General features: G+C 39.0%; 1 protein-coding gene across 1 annotated transcript; it reads left to right on the top strand.

The window, feature by feature from the left end:
* Window positions 1–4828: 4828 nt before the first annotated feature.
* On the top strand, window positions 4829–5035 carry MELLADRAFT_124509 (uncharacterized protein; the record flags this gene model as incomplete). Its single annotated transcript, XM_007417330.1, has 1 exon — window positions 4829–5035. One exon carries the CDS (start codon window positions 4829–4831, stop codon window positions 5033–5035), a length of 207 nt encoding a protein of 68 aa, XP_007417392.1.
* Window positions 5036–13824: the final 8789 nt, after the last annotated feature.

Here is a 13824-nt window from a genome sequence, read left to right as displayed (position 1 = left end):
AGTGTGAAGCCTGGTGTATTTCCATTTCCTCCTCTCTTTTGTCAGGGTTGGGCTAATCACAATAACTTGTGCGTGAGTCGCTGTAAGGAAGCGACTTCAAGCTCTTGGGCCCTCTGGCAGGAGTTGTATCCTCCTACAAACAAAGCTCAAGTTACATTGGAGGTTTGGTAGCCTTAGTAACCATCTCCCATATTCTTACAATAGTTCTTAAAGTTGTTCATTGTTTCTCCTCCTCCTCATACTGTGTCTCGCTCTTGATAGGCTATATCATTGAAATACTACATGTGGTGATTTTGAAGAGAGATGCTGCGCGTGAACAAGAAGCGGCTTAAGCACTCTTTCTGCTTGTTTGTCCCTTTGTACACCTATTGGGAACATGTCTGTTTGCAGATATGAGACCGGTGTAGAACTCTTTCAGTACACAGCTGAAAGCAGAGCCAAGAAGGGGAGGAATGAAGACACAAATCAACAAACACACACAATCAAAAGAGAAATAAGTCTTGAGATGGTGAATTGAAAGACTTCAATCAAAGAAAGAAATGCCCTTCTTAAACAGGGACTTTGATTATCAATGAATTAAATTTAAGACCTTCAAGTCTTTGGATTAATAAGAACCAGGCTGAAATAGGACAATAACTTCAAAAATAGCACAATCTAGGCGCACTCAGGCACCTTCCAAATGAGCAAATGAGCTTACAACTCAACAAGAAATTAATTAAAAGATGAATAAGGGTCTTATTATTATAAAATTCCAACTCTCATTAGTTGTTTACCTGAATGATAATAATAAAAGATAAAAGCTTATTCTAAAAATCTAGTAATTATTTTTGCTAACTAAAAGGCTCCCAAAGGGAAAGAAAAGAGACCCTTGACTATATCAAAATTGAAACACACACAAAAAAAGAAAGTAAGACAAAAACAACCCTCAAACTCGAAATCCACCTTCAAACAACTTTTTCACACACAATTCATTGAACAACCCCCAAATTAAAATTGATAAACATCTTCAACTCACCCACATGTATCATTCACAAATTTTCAAGCACACATTTATCATCAAAACTGAGCTGTTTACCACAAAAACTGAAAAATCCGCCAATTTACCCTTAAAACCTGAAAAAAGATAAGAAATAGGGACTGTATCAAAAATCTGAATAGACAGAAAAAAAGGTCTGCTTCCGCTCTACAACTTTGCTCAGCCAAGCTAACCTCTAACTCTATTGGTTGTACCCTTAAAATGAAATTCGATTTTATGTGAAAATACTCGAAATTGAATTTACCCAGTTTACCACCTGATATTACCACTGATAATGCTGTATATGGTTTATAATTGATTTTTCATGCTCAGATGCGCCCATATGATGCCTTCCACATGATTTACCCTCTAAAAAACTGATGTAGTACATTTGAAATAAAGTCTCATGATTGAAAATGGAGCCTTTTATGGAATTTTGAAAGCCATTTTCGAGTTTCAAAATCATCCTTTTCATTTGTGATTTTGTATTTGCCAATATTGGTGTTTGATAATCTGATGAATTTATAATTTCACACCGATCCCTACTTGCTTTTTCAGTTTACCACCCCAGTTTACCACCACCCCAGTTTACCACCATCTGTCTGAGTTGCTGGATTTTCGAAATTCAGCCTTATTTAAACCCATACCTCAAAACCATGATTCCTCTACACATAACTTGTTAAAACCATACACATCTGTAACCATGACTTTTTAAACCCATAAAATTCGAAATTTCAAGTTTAAGCCTGTACACCCTATGTAACCCATACAACATTCAACTACACATAACCTCTAAACCCATAAATTCGAAATTTGACTTCATTTTACACTACACCTCATCCATCAAACTACATAACCCATAAAAAGAAAAATAGAGAAATAAAAATATAACACTTCACATAATAAAACTTGACATATGTGATCAAACTAAATAAGATAAAAAATAAAAAATGAAAATTGAAAATTGAAATTAAGTAAAGAGAGAAAGAAAATGAAAAAAAAAGAAATGAACTAAATAAAGAACTAATTTAAAAACACATTATTGATGTAATGTTCTAAAAAATGTAGTTTCTCGTATTTTAAAATGAAAGTTAATAAAATAATGGGGTTACCCCAATTCTGATTTCCACACCGGTCCATATGTATTTCACTTTGAATTCACCTGAATCATAGACGGTTCCAGACCGCCCCCTTTCCATCCCATGTTTGTATTATACAGTTATACTTTTCTTTTCCCCGGCTAAAAGGGGGCGGTCAAGCCTCACAAGGGGGGGCTGCTTTTAGTAAAATCCTTTTTTAAAATTCAGGCAAGTCTTTTGTAAAAAAGACATGCGTAAAACCAACATATTTTACAGCAACAAGCAAGTTGCTGTAGCGCAAATGTGTGTAAAAAGATCTTGAAACCCCCTAGTACATACAATAAGGGGGCTCAAGTCAAAATATTTGCCGCCTTTTCTTAAAAAATTGGGGAAAGTTTTTTACGGTACCGTGCTGTAAAAACTTTTCCCAATTCGTAAAAAAGGGCCGTAAAAATTTCTTTTGGATCTCCTTCTGAGCAGCAGATTTACGCAAATTTGCATAAATTTGCTGCTCAAAAAAATTTGGGAAAAGTTTTTTACCATAAAAGTAGTAAAATTTTTTGACTTGAGCCCCCCTAATAGCGGGGTTCAAGTCAAAATAATTTGGACCTAAGATGGCTTTTAGATGTTGCTCGAAGGTTGTAAGTTACAACTCACGTTTTGTGACTTGCGAGTAGCTTTAGAGCTCCTTGCAAGGTCTAAAATTATACGACAATGCCTATAATTTTAAGACAGTTGGTTTGTTTTTCGGATTGAGAAAAAAATACTGTCTTTTTATGTTTCAAGAAAAGGTGTACGAGTCATTTTTTTTGTCCTTCTCTCTTGTTGAGTCCATAACAGCAGATAAAATGCACTTTTTTCCAGCACTTGTACCTTTGTCTCAAAGCTTTTCTTCTTCTCGTTATCAGACGTGGTGGGCTATTTTTAAACCATTCTTACAACATCCAAGTCGGTTTTAGGTAAAATTTGGCCTAAAAAACTCCCTCGGATGCTGTAAAATTCCTACTTGGAATTTTTGACTTGAACCCCGCTAATAGGGGATGCCAAGTCAAAAAGTTTACGTTATTTTGCAGTACAACAAGTTGTCCAAGATGGTAAAATTTCACGTAAAATTTAAAAATTTTGGACACCTTTTTAGGTGTCCTGAATGCTGTTGACTGTATATTAGGGGGTTTCAAGTTGAATTTCTTTTTGTGTAATTTTCAAAAAATCAGACAAGTTGTTTGTAAAAAAATCTTTCTAAAACACTGTATTTTTAATTTGGGACACCTAAAAAGGTGTCCCGCTGTGAAACATTTACACATATTTCACAACAACGGGCAAGTTGTTGTAGCGTAAAAATATGCAAAAAAATCCAACTTGAAACCCCCTATTTGCAGGAAAAAAAACACCGTAAAATATTGAAATCTTGACCGTTTCATAATTTTTTTCACAAAAATATGCTAACTTGGAACCCCCTAATAAGGGGTCTCAAGTTCAAATTTTTGTGTGATTTTACGTGTTAGAAACTTGGATGAAGTTTTCAATTTTACGTAAAATATTTTGAAAATGGCCAACCTTTTCATGTCTTCTGTTTCAAAATTAGCGTAAACATATGCTTGGAATATTATTTGGTCAAGTTTCCCCTTTTTTTTCACCTGTCTTTGCATGAGCAGAAAGGTTTTCTAGGATTTCCAAGAGAACCTCAGCATTGACCATGCCATTTAAGAGGAGATTGGTCAAACATGCACAGGTTTGACTGTAGTATTGATTGCAGACACATCAATTGGTACATGTACATGAGCATTTGATTACAGCCCTCTACACAAGCGGAGAGTGCATGGAGCATCCTGCGCGGTGTGGATGGTCACGCGCAGTTGCAGATAAGGTTGATGATTACATAAGTGTTGCATACATATTATCAAGAACCAACATAATCTGTCCATCATGATGTCAAGTTGTTGTTCTCTTATTGCATTCAGGCCCTGATACTCTTGATCACAGACAAGTCAAGCAATACATGTACATAAGTGTTTGATTGTTGTAGCAGCAGTGATGGCTTTCCTCTGTGCATCCAACTGACCATGACACTTTGTATGTATAGCAAATGAGACCCAAACACCAATCAATTTACACAATCTGAGTGGAAACCAAAAAAAATGTGGCAAAGCATCAAGGGGCCTAATTTTTACACTACAATCAGCTTCTCCACAATAAGAAACTTGATCCGTGCATACCAAGATGTGAAGCAAGCGGGGACTAAAAGCGTCAAGGACATTCATAAATCAAGCCTGCAACCAGATTCTCCACAATACAAGACTTGAGTTCACCTGTTGAAACCCAACATGATACAACTCTGCAGAAGGTGATGCAAGGGAATACAGCATTTCGATCTATGATGCAATGATTGGTGAGTAACTCTGGCTGTCTTCAACAAATATAAAAGGCCAACTAATTTTCTGATGATTTGTTCCCCATTCAGTCATTCTACTGAATTGTTTTGCTCACCTGAAAACTTGCCTTGGTATGTTTCCCCACAATGTTTATCAGCCAATTGTAGAATTTCCTTAATGACATGAACCAAGCTCAATGTCACATTACTTTACCCTTTTGATTGGCCTAGATACTATCATTTTCTGACTGGAACCCAATCAAATTCTGTGGCTTTAGCATACCAGTGATTCTTGGAATATCCAACCAAATCTTCTTCACAATTTTCCAAATCTAAAACCTGGTCACCCAATTAGACATCACCATGAGGCTCAGCATTGGCACAGCAATATTCATGGCATTCATATCAAATCAAGTTTTTGGGTTTTTGACTCACAGCTCCAAGAGCAAAAGAGCCATGATATTGGCTGATGAAGCTTTGGTAAAATCCATACCCATTGTAGCTGAAAGGGATTACTGTCCACATTGTGCTGCTCTTACCAGCGGGAAATGTCCAAATCATTCTTCTTGATATTGTACCACAACATGGGTGGTGTGAATATGCATGTAAATTGGAATCATCATCATTGTGAAACCAGTAATTAAATCTTGCTTCAGAGCAATCATTTTGTTGTCCATTGATTGGGAGGCAGGAGATATTAGTTTTTCTGCTGATTTGTCAAGGGTCAATTCACCCTATCCCCACCTTGTGCACATACTTTCCCTAAGCTATAATAGATTCATGCAAATGAATACAATGATTTTCAACATCCCTAAGATGATGTTGAATGAAAATGGTACAAGGTGTGAGTCCATGTAAGTTTGATTTCTTGCCTTATCATGCTTGTCAGCCATGAGGAGTATTCTGCAATACTCCCATTGTCAGAACAGCAGATCCAGTTTAAAAGGATCCACTGGTCAATGGCAACCAAGCTTGAAGGTGCCAAGACCCCATCTCCAAGGCGTGTTGGTGATCTAACACAGGGAGCATGTGTTACAGGTTTCAGCGTGCCAGATATGAGCCCTGATGACCGCTGTGGAAAGCAGAATAGCCTCCATACCTCCTCCTTTTATACGCACAGAACCTCACTATAACAAGCCTTAAAGGCTCAGCATTGCTCAGGTTATGAGTTCATTCCACTCGTAGTATTATTTTCTTAAAACTATGTTTTTTTTTTGTGATCAGTTCATTTTCATTCATTTTCATTTAGTTATTGGTGGTAGTAAATCAAGTAGTACAAGATACATATTACATAACAAAGCACATCAAAGCCAAATCAAACATAAGAAATAATAAAATAAAATAAAATAAAAAGAGGGGAGACAATTCAAAATTTAAAAGAAATCCAAATCAACGAGAAAAGATAGCAGTGGTGGATATAAATTAAAAAGAACTAAGATAAAAATAAAGATAGAATAAACAAACTAATTTAAAATACTTACAAAACAAAAACAAACAAACAAAAGAAATCGATCTAAACAAGAATAAACATAAAAGGTGCTAATTGTGGTTAGCGTAGGAAGAATTAAAGAGGAGAAGTAAAAAAGGGGGTACTTACAATTCAGGAACCAAGGTATGATTTAACAGGGAGTGAGCGGGGTAATTAAAAAGATCGAGTGGTTGAGATTTGATGGGAACCAAGTCCAGGAAGCTAAGAGGCTAAAAAAATCGAAGCTAGAACAAAGAAGAAAAGAAAAGAAGAGGAGTCAGTATCAAAACAAAACAAGTAAACAAAGCTAAAGAACTTGAATAAAGAGAACATACCTGGAAAGAAAAGAAGAAAAATAGAAAATAGAAAGGGTACAGTGAACCAAGGAACAATGAGAATAGTCCGAACGATTAGATGCAAGATTTAAAAGAAATCGATCTATAGGTTAAACTAGGGATGGAAACAACAATAATCAGCGGGGAAAGACAGCATGAGAAAGAACAAAAAGACGTAAAAGGGAAAGAACTAACGTACCTAGAGAACATCCGATCGGAGAAGATAACCGATTGGAGAGAATAACCGATCGGAGAGGATGTAAAAAAAAGGGACCACGTGTCGAGTTGTGAGTGGGATCAAAAGGTATAAAAGGAGGCTATCGTAGCAAATCGCATAGAGAAAAAGGAGGGAGGGCATCGTATCTTGTGTAGTGTCTGTGTGCTTTAAAATTGTAGTGTGTCTAAGAGTTCCTTCAGTGTTTGAGGGTGAACTTAAGAGTGCCATCGAGTTCGTATTTTGAAAGGTGTTACTAAACGATCTAGACAGAAAAGATAAAGAAGAAACCAGTTTTGTTAGCTATTTGATAGTCAGATTGAAAAGCAAAAAGAGAGAAGAAAGCCTTACCTTGATTGTGAGACTAGTGTATTAGATTATTGTTGTTTTTTTATTTTGTTATCTGATTCTGAGTTGTTCTTGCTGAGCTAAGTCAAAAACTAGTCGTGGAATTGTCGAATTCAAGACTATCTCGAGATCAACAAACCCGCCTCTTGATCCAAGTCGAGGCCGGGTCGAACGGGTTCCGGGCTACAAAGACTGGACCTGTGTGTAATTTATTACACATCACCATAAAATCACTAAAAATTTGAAATTCACATAACTTTGCATCACAACGTTGTGTAACATTGTGTGTGGTATCACTGGAGTTCGGCAAATCTTGCGGATCCTTTGAAAATCTCAAAATTGTGTTACGGGAGGAATTTGTGGGGTAGAAAATTGTTAAGAATTGCTCTAGTTCTTTTCGAACTGCAATAAAATTAAGGTTGAAGGCAGCGTAACTGCACTGTAGTTTCATCCGCTCTCTCGAGTGGTGATTCTTACCCTCTCTGGCTCAGCCTACGCTACACTGCGTAGGAGTTCTACACCGCAAAACAAAGAACGCTGACATACTTGATCAGAGAGAATTATGGATTCAATACATAAGCAATGACTATCCAAATTGGGCGGCGGGTGCCGCACTCACAGAAAGGGATGATATTAGTTCAATTTACATAGCATGATTCAGTCTATTCTGGAACATATATCACTCAAGGAGGAAAGCTTCTTCCGGGTTGATTAGTTGCATTATATACGCAGTCAGATCCATTTCATAATTTTATTGAGATCAATTTATATAGGCTGTTGCTATTTGCAGCCCACAAGAAAACCATGTAGGTGCTGGCCAAATTACGCCTACTTGGGTGTTTCCCACAAAAAAGCACATACATTTATGATGTAGGCGCTGGAAACCATCCAAAGTGATGCCTACATGGTAAAAAAACCATGCTCATTTGGTTATGCCTACATTCAAAAATTGAGATGTAGGCTCTATTTTTGAGCGTCTACATGGGAAATCCAATGTAAGCGCTGAAAAATTACGCCTAAATTCAATTTTCAGCTCAAATAAGCGCCTACATGTGGTCTTGCATATGTAGGCGCTACAAATCCAGCACCTATAAATCCAGACTGGTCTGACAGGTAATCATGAAGAACAATTTTCAAGTCAAAATGTGAGTATTGGAAGACGGAGAAAGCAGTTTGGAGTCAAAAGGAGTGTATCTGAAGCCAGAAAAAGCAGTACATTATTTCAACTCCAAACTGCTATTTACGTCTTCTGATATGCCCACTTTGGAGTTGAAAAGAGCTTATTCATCTTCTGTTACGCTCTCCGTCTTCCCAAAGACTCATGTCAACTCTGAACTGCTTTTTCTGTGTTCTGATACACTCATTTTGACTTCAAACTGGTTTTTCCGTGTTCTGTTACACTCATTCCACCTCCAAAATGATTTTTCCATCCTCCAATACACTCATTTCAACTCCGAACTACTTTTTCTGTTTTCTGATCCTCTCATTTTGACTTGAAAATTGCAAGACTACATGTAGGCGCTCATTTGAGCTGAAAACTAAATGTAGGCGCTCAAACATTAGGCCTACATTCTGAAATTTTGCATGTAGGCGCTTTTTTGGCAGTGCCTGCATGGTTTTCTTGTGGGCTGCAAATAGCAACAGCCTTTATATATTTTGAGTAACACAATGCCAGCCTAAGTCTATTATTCCTTAAAACTTATAAGTAGCTGTTTTGGTCACACTGGATCCATCACTGAGGTTTAGGTCACAGGATTCAAACAAGATACTCCAATTTCTATTCAGTTGGGCCATTGTTTTATTTGATAGCATGATCATGTCAACATGGATTGTAAACACTGAGTTATAGCTTGCTATTTCAGAGATCAGATAGAAAATCACCAAGCTTACCAATACTTTGGCACCAGGAAAATCAGATATAAAGTGACACTATAGACCATGATCCTTGCATAACCCCACTCATTCCAGACTGTGCATAAACTGCCTTTTCTGAGCTGTGAAAACGAAATGTTTTTGGTTTTTTGACTTGCCCAGAGGGGAACCATGGAGCTCTTTCAATATAGTATACCAATGGGACCGCTACTTGGGTAACTTGTGAAGCACACTTTGGGTTCATTGAAGTTTACCAATTGCAATCATTAAATATGAAATAGAAAAGGTGTACTGTGCTTATTGTAAATAAATGGCTCTGGGAAGTGTTTTTCCAGTCTTTCTGCACATACCAAGCAAAACTGAAGCAAGGGAAGGGGCAGGACATATGGGGGCCATGCTTCTGAGTTCTGATTGTGGTGGGATCAAGGTGAACAGAGGTATTGAACCATACCCTTGGAGTGGAGTGCAAATATCCTTTCCATAAACCTAAGCCCTAAACCCTAGGCCCTAACCCCCTAACGGATTTCATATCAGAGTAAATCAAGTTTGATTTTGTTTCAGATGTTGAGAGATGTTGCAAGCAGCTCTAAAATCAAAACACTACGTTGAAACAGGTGTGCATATATAACTACGGAATGCGAGAGGTGTCAAGGTGACAATGCAAAAATCAAAAAACGAAAATCACAATTCCCGGGTGCGAAATTCAAAAATCAAAGACAAAACTACAGAAAATACTCAAATACAGGGCAAAAACCCCTGTACCGGAGTAAAAGTCATGGCAGAAACCCCTTTCAGACCAGGTTACGGCCCAAATTTCAGTAGATTTACAACTTGAAACTCAACATTTGTCACCCCATTGTCGCATTGACACAAAAAGTACCAGGAAACCACAAAAGAGGACATCAAAATTCAAAAATCAAAAAATCAAAAAATCAAAAGTAGAAAATCAAAAAACAAATGTCAATAATCAAAAAACGACAATTAACAAACCATAAACAAAGACCCCAAAAATGAAAACTTCACATTAGATGATGAAAAGTGTACCTCTCTACCTCTCTACCTCTCAACCAATCACACAACCCACACACCATCACCGATCATCTCAGTCATTCCTCCAACTTTTGTCATAGTCTCCACCCATCCACTTGTTCAACCAAACCTACACTACACTGAACCTCTTTGATTGTCTCCACTCTTCTTCATCCTTATTTGATTGTCTTCACTCTTCTACACTACACTGAACCTCTTTGATTGTCTCCACTCTTCTTCATCCTCCTTTGATTGTCTTCAATCTTCTTTGATATTCTTGGATCGGCTTCACCCTTCTTCAATATTCTTGTATCGGCTTCATTGTTCCCTAGTATTCTTCAATTCTCTTCAATCTTCTTCAATCTTCTTCAATCTTCTTGAATCGGTTTCAATCTTCTTCAATCTTCTTCAATCTTCTTCAATCTTCTTGAATCCTCTTCAATATTCTTCAATCTTCTTGAATCGGTTTCAATCTTCTTGAATCAGTTTCAATCTTCTTCAATCTTCTTCAATCTTCTTCGATCGACTTCAATCTTCTCCGATCGACTTCAATCTTCTTTGATCGACCTCAATCTTCTTCAATCAGCTTCTTCTTCGACTTTGGTTTCTCTCGGATACTCATATTTCACTATCATGAACCGACCTACTTGTCCCTTATGTCAAAGTACTCTCTGTCAAGGCAAACACAAAATATGTGGACCCTGCCTTGAAAACATCAATGCGGACCGAAACAAAAAGGTTCCTTCTCCCCCCCAGCAGGCACCCACTCAAGCTTCTCAACCCCGCCCTGCCAATCTCAAGGTCATCAATGCCAAAGCAGCTGTTGCAGCCCGTACCTTGACTTCCACTGGTACTCATGTCCACCAACTTCAAAGCGACAAGTCAAAGCAAGCTGCTGCCAAGAAGCAAGCTAGCAGCAACCGCATGTTTAATGGTCACCCAGCAGCACCTAAACCTCCACCTTTCACTACTCACACTGGCCGAGTATGCTCTGTAGGATGGATGGTGATATACGAGACCGGCTCTTTTGCTCATGGTCTACTTTGGGGAACTTTCACTGTGGATAGGTCATCGTTGACACTCTTGGACGACACTAAGGAAGGCATCTTCAACCTGTGGGACCACTCTGTTGACTCTCCTCTTTACCCTCAGGCACCCAAAGTTTACAACTCTGAGTATTTCAACCTGGCCAAAACCGGCCGTGGCCGGAAATCACCTGTGGTCTTACATAACAATGAAGTTTTTGCCAGATATCTTGACAACACTAAAGGAGAACCTAGCCTTGAGCTAATTTTTCTGGCTGACAAATATGTCAAAAATAATCCTTGGCTTTGACCTTCCACCAGTAAGCCGGTACAACCTCAACGACAAGCTAAAAGAAAGGCATCTCAACATTTGACTTATGAGGAGATGTTATTAGATGATGGAGATGAAGAAGCAAATTATGGTGATAGTGATAGTGATAGTGATGGTGATCTGCCTTTGAGTGTCGAAATATTCCAGCCAAGCAAGAAAGCCAGGTGTACACCTTCAACTTCAACAAAAGTCACCTCACCACAAGTCACTCGAAAGAAGGCTTCTAATTTTAAAACCAAGAATAGTACATACACACTCCCGCCACCCATCACCCCACGAAAATCTCCCCACCGTGCTCAGAGTGATGTGGCTCCTGTAGCTATGACTCATGTGATACCACCTCACCAGACAGGTAAGCTCACCGCTCTTGTTCACTACTCATTTTTGGTCTGGCTGACATGCCCTCCTTAGTACCGGCCTTTGATTTCAGAGAGGCTATTGATATCTCCGTATTTGGACGAAAGCTTCCCATGGCTCGCCCTGTTCCACCTGCTGAGACTACAGACGGTTTCACCGTAGGGAAAAAATGCATTTTGACAGGAAATGCAGAAGGTAAACCGGAATGGGTGGTAACACCGTATCATTTCAAAGTCGATGAAAGTGTGGTGATTGGCAAAGGTTCTTTCAGGACATGTTACAATGCCTTTGGAAGAACACCTGGTGGAGAGGTCACTCCGATGGTTGCCAAGAAGCGGAGGGAGCTGCCTCCCAATATGACTCATCTGGCTGTCCATAAAGAATCCGGTGGAGTGTATGCTGCTGTTTCCATGGTGATTGAAAAGTTTAAGAAAGCCGCTTTGGGTCTGAATGAAATTCAACTTTTCCCTGCAACAGTTGAAGCTATCCAAAACATTTGTGTGAGTCAAATATATGGATCTCATTTTATTCAAGCTTTCTCGATAACATGTTTTTATTTTCCAGATGGTTCAAAACTTTCCGGTATATGCAGGAAGCAGTGCTACGACAGAATGTGCTTATTTCTTTGAAGAAGTACTTGATGTTACACAATACCGCAAGTATACCAGCAATCACAACTTTGAACTCCGGCCTTCAGACAGTCCTTTAGTCAATGAAGTAATGCAAGCTCTCAGTCATTGGTCTCATAAACACTATGGCGGAAGAAGAATGGTTGCGGATCTTCAGGGGGTAGGTTTGGTATTCACAGACCCTTTGATTGTGGATACGAGCAAGTAAGTACTTTTCTGCTTGCATTCCAACATTTTGCCTGACGGTTTGTTTTGGCCCCAGTATGGCTTGGTGCGACGGAAATACTGGAAGGACAGGCTTGGAGAACTTCTCTACCCAGCACAAATGCAACAAGATATGCAAGCACCTGGGGTTGCTACCGCCAAAGGTAGCAAAATTAAGTGTACGGGAGGAGATGGAGCTGTTGTATGGAGGTAAGTCTGGGGAACAGACTCATATTCCAGCAAGAGATTAGCACAAGGCAGAAATTCAGGAGTAAATTCTTTCCTTTCAATCTGTATTCCAAAATTTGTTGCTCTTAAAAAATTCAAAAATTTACAAAAACCCTTTGCTCACAAAATTATCATCTTAAAAACAAAAAAAAACATGTTTATATCATTTTAAAAATCTGAGTGCTGAACCTTTTGTTTCCTTATAAGAAGTAATCTTATTCTGAAGATGGTCCAAATTGGCCCGTTTCCGTTGCATCTGCTTATCGTAGGTCTCTGCAAGGCCGCTGTGCAATTTTTCCCAGCTCTCATCATCCAACCCAACCCGCTGTTCCATAATCTCCTTCATTGCTGCCACCACAGTGGTACTGATCTGAGTGCTACAAGCATAAGCAAGTACATGGTCTACCGCCCCTTTACTCTTTCCAATCCCTTTTCTTGCCTTGGTTTTTTCCCTTGTTACAGCACCCTGCAAGTATGTTGTCTTTTTTTTTCTCCTTCAGAAAATAAAAAATGTTGGGTGTTGTGGCAAACATCTGTCGCCCACAGTAATTCTACCACATCAGCTGCATTGATGTCTACAATAAACTTGAAATAGTTACTGATGTGAATTACAAACTTGGCACCCACTTGGGGATGCTTCTTATCAATGGGGTGTCCAGTCTTCTTCTCTAGTTCAATTTCTTCCTTCACAGGGGGAAAAATAAAAGCTCACATAGATGCGAGCAGAGGGTACCTTCCTGATAACTCCAAAAATGTTTCAATTTCCTTCAGATTCTTTCAATTCACCATTTTGGTGGTGCCAACATGCTCAGCCTGTAATACTGAGGTATTGCTTGAGTTTGCTAAAGCATCCTCATCTTAATCTTGGATGAGCCTCTCTTGAGCATGGATGAGTGCTCAGGACCCAGCTGACACATCACTGTATACTCAGAATCACCTTCAGAAGGGTCCAAAGGATGTCACTGAGTATTGGCTGAGGGGCTGCTCAGCTAGTCCTAAGTGGCATTCCTGGGATTGGAGATGTCCAAAGGATTTCACTCAGTATTGGCTGAGGGGATGCTCAGTTCAGCACAGCTGCTCAGCCAATCCTCAGTGGTATTCCGGGGATCAGGAGGATCCAAAGGATCTCAAAGGATGTCACTGAGTATTGGCTGAGGGGCCACTCAGCTAGTCCTCAGTGGCATTCCTGGTATAAGGATCAGAAGTATCCAAAGGATGTCACTGAGTATTAGCTGAGGGGATGATCATTTCAGCACAGCTGATCACCTAGTCCTCAGTGGCATTCCTGGGATCAGAAGTATCCAAAGGATGTCACTGAG

The sequence above is a fragment of the Melampsora larici-populina genome, assembly GCF_000204055.1.
Source record: "Melampsora larici-populina 98AG31 unplaced genomic scaffold MELLAscaffold_71, whole genome shotgun sequence".
In the NCBI taxonomy this organism is placed as follows: domain Eukaryota; kingdom Fungi; phylum Basidiomycota; class Pucciniomycetes; order Pucciniales; family Melampsoraceae; genus Melampsora; species Melampsora laricis-populina.
The sequence above is the reverse complement of the archived record's forward strand: the minus strand, read 5'-3'. Positions and strand labels throughout refer to the sequence as shown.